The 12,940-nt window shown below is 36.6% G+C and overlaps 1 protein-coding gene across 1 annotated transcript; it reads left to right on the forward strand.

Moving 5' to 3' along the window:
• The first annotated feature begins 11,033 nt into the window (after nucleotides 1-11,033).
• On the forward strand, nucleotides 11,034-12,696 carry LOC107898218 (uncharacterized). The gene is made up of 2 exons (XM_016823750.1): nucleotides 11,034-11,353; nucleotides 12,354-12,696. The coding sequence occupies exons 1-2, from the start codon at nucleotides 11,034-11,036 to the stop codon at nucleotides 12,694-12,696; spliced, it is 663 nt and encodes a 220-aa protein (XP_016679239.1).
• The last annotated feature ends 244 nt before the right edge of the window (nucleotides 12,697-12,940 follow it).

Consider the following 12,940-nt stretch of genomic DNA (forward strand, 5'->3'; position numbering starts at 1 on the left):
CCAAATTTTCCTAGTGCACATATCAGCCTATATTTATCATTTATTCACACATTTAATCACACATTTTCACATTTCACAAATAAATCCCTAATTTGGATTTTCATCAAAAATCACTTTATAAAATATGAAAATCTAACATCAAATATTCATATTTCATCATTAAAAATCAAAGACCACATAAACTCATCAATGAAAACTATCAAAATCTTTAACAATTTTGAAATCGAAACGGGCTAACTAGTACTAGCTGTAACGATCACAAAACGTAGAAATCATTAAAAACGGAGTTAAAACCGTACCTAGATGAGCAATCAAAGTTTGGCTGAACCTAATTCACTCCCATGGCTATTTTCTTCTCAAATTTTTGGTGGTGCATTAAGGAAGATGTTGGCTTTTATTTTTATTTTAATTATTATAACATTATTTACCAATTTACTATAATAACCTTTATTTTAACATTAAAAGTTCACTAATTCAAGTCCACTACCGTCGACTCATGCTATTTGTGGCTAATTTAAATTTAAAGACTTTTATTTTGAGATTCTATAGCTATTGAACCCTTTTTGCTAATACAATTCAACTTTTATGCTTTACGTGATTTAGTCCTTTTTACCGAATTAACCACTCAAACAGTAAAATTAAATCACGACATTTTCACACATATCAAATAAAATGCTGTAAATACCAAAAATAATATTAAAATAATTTTACGATCTTGAATTTGTAGTTCTAAAACCACTGTTCCAATTTAGCTAAAATCGAGTTGTTACACCAGCATTGCCACAACATTTGTGTTGGCAAACTGTCCAAACTTTGCTATGACAAACCTTCAATCCTTTACTTCTTTTTCTACACTCTGCACCTGCCAATCAATCACCAAGCAATTCCTTCGCATTGGCAATTAAAAGCAAATGTAATAACACTTAAGCACAATTCAAGCTCTTTAATGCAATGCTCTAAAAATACCAATACAATATCCTAAAATGCAACTAAACTCACCTAAGTACAAAGAATTAAATAAGCCTAAGGGCATGGAATATAACTCTTTTCAAGAGTTATCAGACACCCAAACCTGAGTTATTGCTTGCCCTCAAGCAAAGTATTTATGAATGCATGAATGCAAGAATTGCCATGGCCACATAACCACTTTTGTATTGCCAAACCATATATAGAGCATTTTGTACTTCAGTTCTCAACAATCTTTTATGTTTAAAAATTTGTTCAAGTTTCATAAGTTTATTTAGCAAAGGCAATGCGAAAAATATTGCCTTAAAAACAAAAATCCTACATACTCTTGTATGCAATTTGACTATGGCAAATATCTCCTATTTTACTTGGTTTATCTTTTCCCTAAACTCAGTTTTCTTTTTAACCATGGCCCTGTATTTACTCGAATACATGTATATCTATTTATTATATTAATATATATTTTTTAGAAAACTAGGGGATTCAACTTGTCACATGGTTTTCTGATATGACAATAGCATTGGAGCATAAAATTATTGCCGAGTATTTAATTATTTCACAAGTGGAATGGAAGTCACTCATGAAGCTAAGGCTTTTGACTTAGAAGATGGATGGAGCAAACAACTACCTCCTTAGCTACTCAGCCTATTACTACAGTGGAGTGCCCCTAGAGTTCTTTTTCTTTATTACACACTCTTGCCTACAGTAGCTTTTTCTAATAAAAAACACAATGGAGCAAACAAAGTGTTGCTGACCTATTCGGCAATTCTAAGCATTGGAGTGTTTTATGAAATTTCTCTGATTTTTTCTTAAATTTCACCATTTTATTCATTATTAAGTATTGCCATTTTACTGAGCTTAGCTTCAAAAATCTCTAAGTTTGTTAAAAGAACTTACTATAGACACATTGTAATTGAAGTTAGGACATCTCATTTTTAGGGGTCCATTCTTAGGCAAACTATCCTAAACTAAATTCACCTAATCCACTATCATATTTTCTAGATTTATTAAAGAATTAATCTCCACATCGAACATCACAGAGAAAAATTACACTCACAAAAATCTAAACAATCCTTGGAAATTACATGTGTCATGGCAAAATGAACATGCTCAACTAAATATCTAATGCATCCTAAATGCTTAATACACCCCCAAACCTAAGGGATGCATTGTCCTCGATGCATGCATAGACTTGAATCATGAATGCAAGAATAGATTTACACTTAGAATGTCATGGCAAAAATATGGATGTTATAATGCAATAAAGGGAAAAGCACTCCTCTGACTCAGAGCTTGATTATCGTTGCTTCAATTTTGACTGGTGGACTTTCATGCCGAATGCTTATAACATAGTTTCTATTTTAGTGATTGGAGTGGCATGTCTTCCTCTTCGTTATCAGACTTGGTGATCTCATCAATGATACGATTGATTTTACGGTCTTGTTTAGTCATTGCTTCTGTAGATGTAGGTGGGACAGTTGCAGTACTATCCTTCGGTGGTGCTGGTGTAGAGGTTGCTTCTTTAGTCCCCTTGTCATCGATCTCTATGTAGAATGATTTAGTCATTTCTGCATCTTCATCAAATGATTTGGTTTGTTTCTCTTCAGCAGCAGGGTTGGTGGTGCTAGGCTCTACTTCAGCTGGCTTTGCGTCGGCCATCCCTTATTTGACAAATACCTGCAATCCTTAAGAAATTCAAGGAATGCAGGCATGGGCTTGGTAAATTTATTTTGAAGGGACCTCTTCAAGGTAGCATCTCTCTTCTCCACATAGGCCCAGAAAATGGCCATTCGTTCTTGCACCTTTTTCAAGCCTGCAGTAATTCAAAGTTGCTGAGCCTTGAAGAGATTGAGCTGCTTCTGCAACCTCTCAAATGAGCTGAGCACTTTTTGCTCAAATAGACTGTTGGAAGAAGAAGTGTTTGTTGTAGAAAACGTTGGTGTAGAGGATGTAGAAGTTGGGCCAGGTGGTTGCTGCTGCGGCAAGGCCTCTCCAGATATTTTGGCTACAATAACCCTTATGATTGCCCACATATTTAGGGTTATATGCTCACTAGGCTAGACTTGGACATTGACATGCTGACAAAGTACAGTGATTAGGATGGAAATTTGAAACTCCATGCATTTTTCTACGCTCACTGTTGGACTTTATTGAAGATTATTTTGCCCATATTAATCCTTTTGCCCATCATGATGGAGTGGAGCAGCAACATCTGCTCCTTGAAGACTTTAGAGTTATGGTTAGGAAGGATTAATCACGTCTTTAAGAAATGATACCAAAATCTGCAATTGGGCTTTAAGGATGTCCTTTCAACTGTGTAACAGTCTTGCCTAGATATTGCCCACTGAGTTCCCTCAACACAAAGATCTTGGAGGACCTGATTCAACCCATCAGAGGTAATTCAACCATGTTTTTCTACCATAGAAGAGACGGAAGCGTCATACCCTAAACAAGGTTTATATTTAAAAAGAAAACCTTTTTCGAGGCAAAATGGCCTCTAGGAAATATTGGTCTTATACTTTTCCTCTCCCAAGCATTAAAGAGCAATTGTTAAGGTTTAGTGAAAACATGGATTTAGAAGAGAAAAAGGAAAGTTTTCAATTGCGAAAGTGGTACAAGTAGCTTTGAGAGATCAAAGAATTAGGGTAACTGTGCGGAGAAAAATGAGGGGATTTGGGCAAAGGTAGAGGTAATGACGACAATGTAAGTGGTAAGTAGTGGTGTGATGTAGGTGCTTGGATGAGCGGTAATCATGGCCTAACGTAGGTAATTGGATATTGGGAATTGGAGGGAAATAGGAAAATTGATGCTAAAGGTTTGGGAAAAAATTCTGTTGGGCCAAATTGTTACATATGAGGCTCAACCTTTCAACTTTTGTTAAGGAAATAGAAATACCCAAACTTCAAAGTAAACAAAAATAATTAAACAAGTTAAATGGAAAAACTAGGAGAAACTGGAAAACAACAAAAATGAAATAAAAAATTATTAAGATGCTGAGATTAAACATCACAGAGCTCAATGGATTGTTTGTCTCGAACCACATGAGCACATCGGTAGTGCTATAAACATTGACCATTAACCTTAAAAATGATCCCAATCTTGCTATCTTTGAAATCAACAACTCCATGAGGATATACATGGGGGGACATAACCAGTGGGATTTTAATTTTCCAGGAAACAATATGAGCCTAGAGTTGAACAACAACACCTATTGTCCTAGTTCAAATTGCTGTGGCAGAATCCTCTTATAATGCAAATGCTTGGTCTTCTCCTTGTATAGTTTAGCATTTTCTTATGCTTGTGCCTTGAATTCCTCCATTTCATTCAGCTCTAACAATCTTTTATGTTCAGAAGCGATCCAGTCCATATTCAGCTTTTTAATGGCCTAAAATGCCTTGTTCTCCATTTCAACAGGTAGGTGACATGGCTTTCCATAGACAAGCTTAAAAGGTGACATCTCCAACGGTGTTTTAAATGTAGTATGATAAGCCCACAAAACTTCATCCAGTCTGAAAGACCAATCCTTTCAAGTTGGGTTCACAGTTTTTTCCAGTATTTGCTTAACTTCTCTGTTAGAAATCTTAGCTTATCCAATTTTTTGAGGGTGATCTGTCGTGGCAATCTTATGTTTCAACCCATACCTATGCAAGACATTAGCTACTAGTTTGCAATCAAAATGAGATCCTTCATCACTGATAATGGCTCGTGGTGTTCCAAACCTTGTGAAGATGTTCTTGTGCAAGAACTTCATCATTGACTTTGCATCATTGGTAGAGAGAGAAACAACTTCAACCCACTTCGAAACATATTCCACTGCCACATTTATAGGTTGCCCAATGAGGGTTGAAATTGACCCATAAATTCTATTTCCCTGACATCAAACAACTCAATCTCTAAGATATTTTGCAACAGCATTTCGTGTCTCCTTGATAGATTGCCTGCCCTTTGAAAATGATCCCATGAATTATAAATTTCATGGGCATCCTTGAATAGATTTGTCTAATAGATATCCGATTAGAGTACCTTGGCAACAGTTCTCATTCCACCAAAGTATCCTCCATAAGGACCTGAATGACAATGTTGTAGGATGCTGTGTATTTCATCATTAGGGATGTAGTTCCTAATGCTTGAATAGGAAGGGATCATCCCAATAATAATGCCTTGCATCATGAAGGAATTTTCGTCTTCTTTGGCTATGAGATTCGGTGGCATCGAACCACTTACTAAGAAGTTCATTATATCGGCATACCAAGGTAATGCTATGGAAACTAACAGTTGCTCTTTTGGGAATTCTTCCTTAATAAGTTTGACATTGTCATATTCATTTCCAACTTCTAATATTGATAGGTGGTCAGCCACTTGATTTTCAGTCCCCTTTCTATTTCAAATTTCTAAATCAAACTCCTGTAGCAAGAGTATCCACCGAATCAATCTTGGCTTGGTGTCTTTTTTGGTCACCAAATACTTAATAGCAGAATGGTCTGTGTAGACTATGACTTTAGTACCAACTAAATAAGATCAGAATTTATCAAACGTGAATGCCATAATAATTACCTCTTTTTCAGTGGTGGTGTAATTAAGTTGCGCATCCGTTAGGGTCCTGCTTCCATAATAGATTGTATGAAATACCTTGTCTTTCCTTTGCCCCAACACTGCTCCCACAACATAATCATTGGCGTCACACATGAGTTTAAAAGGCAATGTCCAATCCGGAGTTATTGCAATTGGTGCTGCTACCAGTCATTTCTTTAAGTCCTCAAAAGCTATCAAACAAGGTTCATCGAAATTGAAAGGTCTATTTTTCTACAGCAAGGCGCACAAGGGTTTAGATATCTTTGAGAAATCTTTAATGAATCTTCTATAAAAACTTGCATAGCCTAAGAAACTCTGAATACCCTTGACAATAGTAGGAGGTAGAAAATTTTCTATTACCTCAAAGTTTTCTTTCTCAACTTCAATCCCTTACTGCCATACTTTTTGCCCCAAAACAATGCCTTCACGGACCATGAAATGACATTTTTTTCAGTTCAAGACAAGATTTGTTTCTTCACAGTGACAAAGAACCAATTAAAAATTTTTTAAACAACCTCAAAGTTATTGTCAAAGACAGAGAAATTATCCATAAAGATTCAAGAAAGTTTTCCACCATGTTAGAGAATATTGCCATCATACAACGCTGAAATGTTGCCATAGCATTACATAACCCGAATGACATTAGTCTAAACAAAAAAAGTACCGTATGGACAAGTGGAAGTTGTCTTCTCTTAGTCATTAGGAGCTATAGCAATATTATTATACCCTGAATATCAATCCAAGAAACAGTAGAATGCATTCCTAGATAATCTATCCAACATTTGATTAATAAACGGTAAGGGAAAATGATCCTTCCTAGTTGCCTTGTTGAGCTTATTATAATCCATACACACTCTCCATCCCTGACAGTGAAACCTCCTTGTTGGGCACACATTTTACAGGACTTAGCTAAGAATTTTCAGAGATAGGGTAGATAATTCCAGCATCGAGTCACTTGATAATCTCTTTATTAACAACTTCCTTCATGATAGGATTTAACATTTTCTACTATTTAGTAGAATTGCTATGGCAATCCTCCAATAAATTTTTATGCACACATAGAGCAGGGCTAGTTCGCTTGATGTTAACAATTGTCTATCTTAATGCCTTCTTAGATTGTCGGAGAACTTTCAACAACTTGACCTCCTAATCAAATGCCAATTATGCCAAAATAACTACTGGCAATGTGTTTTTATCTCCCAAGTAAGCATATTTCAAATGCAACGGCAAAGCCTTCAACTCCAGTGTAGGAGGCTCCTCTATAGATGGTTTAGGGGGATTGAAAGTGCGAGCTAATAAATCCAAGGACTCAAATGTTTTCCATGGACTCACTGAATTCTTCAAAATTTTTCATTTTATTTAGCTCATATGAATTAGTATCACTATTAGAATTGTTGTGGCAAAATTTTGCAACTCTTCCTGGACTGTATTTTCTATCAAACCAATAGCGTGGCATTCTTCATTCTCATCAGCATATTTCAGGGTATCAAATACATTAAAGGTAATCTACTGATCATTCATCCTCATGGTCAGTTCACTTTTTTGTACATCAATCAAAGTCCTACCTATAGCAGGAAAAGGTCTTCCAAGAATAACCGGCACATCTTTGTCAAATTTAAATTCTAAAATAATGAAACCGGTAGGAAAAATAAACTTATCTACTCTTACCAACACCTCGTCAATTTTGCCTTCTGGATGTGTGTAGGATTGATCAGCTAGTTGCAATGTGACTCAATTGGGTCTTTCTTTTCTGATTCCCAGCTTCCTAAATATAGACATAGGCATTAAATTGATGCTTGCTCCTAAATCACACAATGCTTTACCAACATAATGATTTCCAATTGAACATGGGATAACAAAACTCCTTGGGTCCTTTAACTTTAGAGGAAATTTATTCTTCAACATTGCCGTGCACCCCTCAATGAGAGCAATAGTTTCAAATTCTCCCAATCTTCACTTTTTTGATAGTATATCTTTCATGAATTTCACATAATTGGGCATATACTCCAAAGCTTCTACCAAGGGTATGTTGATGTGGAGTTGTTTAAGGACATTTAAAAATCTTTTGAACTGGGCATCTTGTTTACAATTGTGAAATCAATGAGGGAAAGGTGGAGGTAACCATCCTTCAGGTTGCTGAAATTGTTTTGCTGTGGCATTTTTATTGGCAACATGATCTGATTCTGCTGCGACAGTCTTCTGTTTAGCCTTTTCAATTGTAATGTACTGTTCAGATTGTTCTGAATTCTTTCCATAGTTGAGACCTAATTTGTAGTAGCATCTTTAACAATTTCATTCAGCTGAGTCCCAGTTTTGAGAATAATTACCTTTCAGTGCTCTTTCCCTTGTAATCTCGACTTCTCAGTATCACTTGGCAGGGCTCCTTGTGGTCTCAAATTTAAAGCATTTACTATTTGCCCCACTTGATTCTCAAGGGCTCGTGGGGATGCAAGTTGACTCTGGATCATGGAATCATTCTTGGCCATATATTCTTTTAGCAAAGATTCAATAGATAATGGTGATGAAGCTGATGCCTGACCTTGTTGGACATTTTGTCGCGACATGGGTTGATTCTAACCAGACAGTGCCCTATCGGCATTCTGTCTAAAAAATTTGTTTGAATTCTCCGTACCTTGATTATTCCAACAAAAGTTTGGATGTTGTTTCCACCCTGGACTGTAGGTGTTAGAATAAAGATTGTTATTCTAGTTGAAATTACCCATATAGCACACAGATGCTGGGTTTGATGGGCATTTATCAAACATATGGTCTTCACCATAATAAACACAAGATAGCTCGACTGATTTCATCTCCTGGAGTAACGTTGGCCTGTTCATTGTCTTGATCATATTAGCTGAAGAGGATACCTGGGCTGTCAATGAAGTGATTGCATCAAGCTCTATGGTGCCAACAGCTCTTCTGCCAATCCCAACTCGCATGGTAGGATATTAATAATCATTTTTGGCAATCCGTTCCAAAATCTCATATGTTTCATTATAGGATTTATCCAACAAAGTACCATTGGTAGGGGAATCAACTACCATTCTTGTATGTACATTTAGCCCATTGTAAAACATCTCCATCTGATTCTAGTACTGGAAACCATGCATCGAACATTTTCTAAGTAATTCCTTAAATTTTTCCTAAGCTTTGTAAAGCTTTTATCCTCTGTTTTCCAAAAAGATGTGATGCCATTTCTAAGCTTGGCATTCATGTTCGGCAGTTTATACTATAGCAGAAAACTCTAGCAAAGGCCACTCAATGATGCCACTGTTTCCGACGGTAAAACATTAAGCCACGCTCTTGCACGTTCGCTCAAGGAGTATGGGAAAAATTTAAGCCGTAAGGCATTTTTAGGAACACCCTATTGTCTAAACTAGTCATAAACTTCGAGAAAAAGTCTCAAATGTAGTCTCGAATCTTAAGTGGGAAACCCCACGAATTGTCCAACAGTTTGTAACATCTAGAACATTACCAGTTTCAACTCAAAATGCTGAGCTTGTATGTGTGGTCTTACTATCCCTGGATTGAGGTTATCTAAAATTGGAACATCATGCTCTCCAATTGGCCTGTCTCAGTCATCTATCACACGATGAATGGGAAGATTGACATCCTGACCTTTTGGATTTAATGGATCATTCATACCATGATCATTCCCTTCCCTAACCATATGACGTAATTCTCTTCTCCTTCTTAGCAAAGTTTTCTCGATCTTTGGGTCAAAAGGATACTCTTCTTTTACAGGAATGCCTATTCTCATGCACTGATGGCAAATCCGTAGAAATTAAATACAACTAAGTTAGCTAAAACTAATGAAATAGAATAAAAATAAAAATAACAAAGATTCCAAAAACTTGTTGCTTGTGAATATGATGTGCGGATTGTGCTGGTATACATGTTGAACAAGTAATAAAGTGATGAGTGAGTATCGTTCCTACGAGGAATCGATAGGTATAATTTGGTCGAGTTATTAGAGTTAGTTTTGATTAATTCTAAAGAAAAATAATGGTGAGAATGTAGTGGCAAAATGAGAGAATAATGATGTATAAAATGTGCAAACAAAACAAATAAACTAAACAAAAATGTCACGACAAAACCACTATAGAAAAGAAAATTAAGGAACTGAAATGTTGATTAGGATGGCTGGGATTACTAATGCGTCTACCTTTTTTAACTATTAATGCTATAGCAAAGTCTTGAACATTCTATTACTTGAAAGTTTCTATAGCAGTCTGCTTCTTTCGAGAGCAAAACCCTGGGTTACCTCCCCTAAAGCACTATATATCTATAGACTTAAGTTCGGTTAGCACTAATATTTTCTACCTTCTTTCGTATGTGGCAAGGTTTTATGTCCAGATGTTGCTGTGAATAAATATCTATCATTCACTCATATTATCCAATGTTTATCTAGTTAATCTAACCCTATTGAAATTAAGTTATCTTTAATAACCTGTTGCACATTCATCAATGCATAGCCTGCATATCACATGAAATACCATTGAATAAAACAACAAAATAATTCCAACTTAAAATATACACATTAATAGAAATTAAATGATTTAGAAAAGTAATCCCAAGCATAAGAGATTTAGCTCATAGCTAGGCAAATCAAGTTTGAGTTTAATGTAGCAATCAAAATCATCTTTAACAAATAAGTTCTAAAAGAAATGCGATAAGAACCAAAGGAGAAAATTTGAGATAATAGCTTTTAACTATCCAGCTCTCAACACTGACAGCGCAATGTCTTGTTGCTGCCAAAGATGATGCAGTCATTTTCTTCTTCTTCGGCAGCTTTCCTTCTTGGTCCCTCCCTCTTCTTTTCTATCAAAAGCTGCTCCTCAAATCTTTCTATAAAAAACTTCTATTTTCTAGGGTTCCCCCTTGGCTTTTATAGGTTTGAACTTCTAGGGTAAGTCCATCAGTACATAATCCTTTCTCTATTTTTCAAGTGGATTTATCTGATACAAGTGCAACTGGGGGTGAGAACGGTACACATTGAGTGCTGACTAGGAATTTTACCGGCATTGCCACAACATTTGTGCTAGCAAACTATCCAAACTTTGCTATGGCGAACCTTCAATCCTATACTTCTTTTTCTACACTCTGCACCTGCCAATCAATCACCAAGCAAGTCCTTCCCACAGACAATTAAAAGCAACATGTAATAACACTTAAGCACAATTCAAGCTCTTTAATGCAATGATCTAAAAATACCCAAGTAATATCCTAAAATGCAACTAAAATCACCTAATTACAAGAAATTAACTAAGCCTAAGGGCATAAAATATAACTCTTTTCAAGAGTTATCAAAGCACCGGGTCAAGGTGTTAATCGGACAGATGCGAAACAACTAGCACTTGTGTATGCAACTAGACACAGAGAGGATTAAGATGCAGCAGTCGTGATAGTAGGTACTTTTAGCAACTGATAATCTGATTCGTAAAGGATGTGAGGCCTATTTAGGGTGTATCTTGGATACAAATGTGGATGGTGCAATGTTGAAGAATATCCGTGTAGTGAAAGAATTTCTAGATGTCTTTTCGGAAGAGTTACCTGGTTTACCTCCAGAACGTGAGGTTGAATTCAGAATTGAGTTACTTTTTGGGGTAGCACCGGTGTCTATTGCACCCTATCACATGACACCTAAGGAGCTTAAAGAGCTCAAAGTGAAGTTGCAAGAGTTGCTAGATCGTGCCTTCATAAGGCCAAGTGTATCACCGTGGGCAGCTCTAGTGTTATTTGTGAAGAAGAAGGATGGGTCAATTAGGCTTTGTATTGATTATCGTCAGTTGAACAAACTGATTATGAAGAATAGGTACCCTTTATCAAGGATAGTTAACTTTTTTGATCAATTTAGGGGTGCCATAGTTTTCTTTAAGATTGATATGCTGTCGAGTTACTATTAGTTGCAAGTGAGAGTAGTGGATATACAAAAAATGACTTCCACGACTTGGTATGGGCACTATGAATTCTTAGTGATGCCCTTCGGACTCACAAATGCCCCCACCGCTTTCATGAACCTTATGAACAGAGTCTTTCAACCTTATCTCTATCAGTTTGTGGTAGTCTACTTTGATGCCATTCTGATCTACTCCAAGTCTGAGTTAGAGCATGAGGAGCACTTAAGGTTAGTCCTTCAAATCTTGCATGAGAAAAAGTTGTATGAAAAATTTAGTAAGTGCGAGTTTTGACTCCGAGAAGTGATGTTTTTGGGACATGTGGTATCTGCTGAGGGTATCTGTGTTGACCCTAAAAAGATCGAGGCTATTTTGGATTGGAAGCAGCCTAAGAATGTTAGTGAAATTTGGAGTTTTCTCGGACTTACTAGGTATTATTGGAGGTTTTTTGAGAGATTTTCTTTGATTTCTGCACCGATGACAGTGCTATTGAGAAAGAGTACGCCCTTTAAATGGACTGATGAATAACAGGCTAACTTTGAAATGCTCAAAGTAGTGTTAAGTCAGACCCCTATATTGATCCAACCGAGTTTGGTAAGGATTATGTGGTGTACATTTAAGCTTCTCATACGGGTCTTGGATGCGTATTGATGCAAGATAGAAAAGTAGTGGCTTACGCTTTAAGGCAGCTCAAACTGCATGAGTGTAACTATCCTACACATGACCTTGAATTAGCTGCATTGGTTCTCGCTTTTAGGATTTCGAGGCGTTGGATAGAGCTCAAACTGCATGAGTGTATTATCTACACAGATCATAAGAGTCTTAAGTATCTCCTTACCAATAAGAAGTTGAACTTGAGACAGAGGCGTTGGATAGAGCTACTAAAGGACTACGACTGCACTATTGAATACCATCCAGTAAAGCTAATGTTGTGGCTGATGCTTTGAGTAGAAAAGAGATGGGTGAGTTAAGTGAAATGTTTTCTAGGTTGAGTTTGTTTGAGGATGGAGGCTTTCTTACGGTATTGCAAGTGCGGCCTATTCTGTTGGATGAGATTAAGTTAAAGTGGTTACTAGATACACCTCATGTGAAGCTTATCGAGAAGGGTAAGAATTCAGATTTTGCCATTAATTCTGAGGGATTTCTGTGCTATCGAGGGAGATATTGTGTACCTTCAAATTCAAAGTTGAAGCAGTCCATTCTGAGGGAAGTGCATTGTAATCCTTATGTTATGCACCCTAAAGGGAGTAAGATGTTTTGAGATCTTTGTGAGTAGTATTGGTGGCCGAGACTGAAGCGTTATGTGATCGACTTTGTGGCAAGATGCTTAACATGCCAACAAGTCAAGGTTGAGCATCAATTTTCTTTTGGTTTGCTCCAACCTATTCAGATTCCTCAGTGGAAATGGAAGCATGTCACCATGGACTTTGTTAGTGGCCTACCTTTGATGCCTTCAAAGAAAGAATCCATTTAGGTAATTGTTAATTGGTTGACTAAGTCTACCC

The sequence above is a fragment of the Gossypium hirsutum genome, chromosome D04 (genome assembly GCF_007990345.1).
Source record: "Gossypium hirsutum isolate 1008001.06 chromosome D04, Gossypium_hirsutum_v2.1, whole genome shotgun sequence".
Lineage (NCBI taxonomy): Eukaryota > Viridiplantae > Streptophyta > Magnoliopsida > Malvales > Malvaceae > Gossypium > Gossypium hirsutum.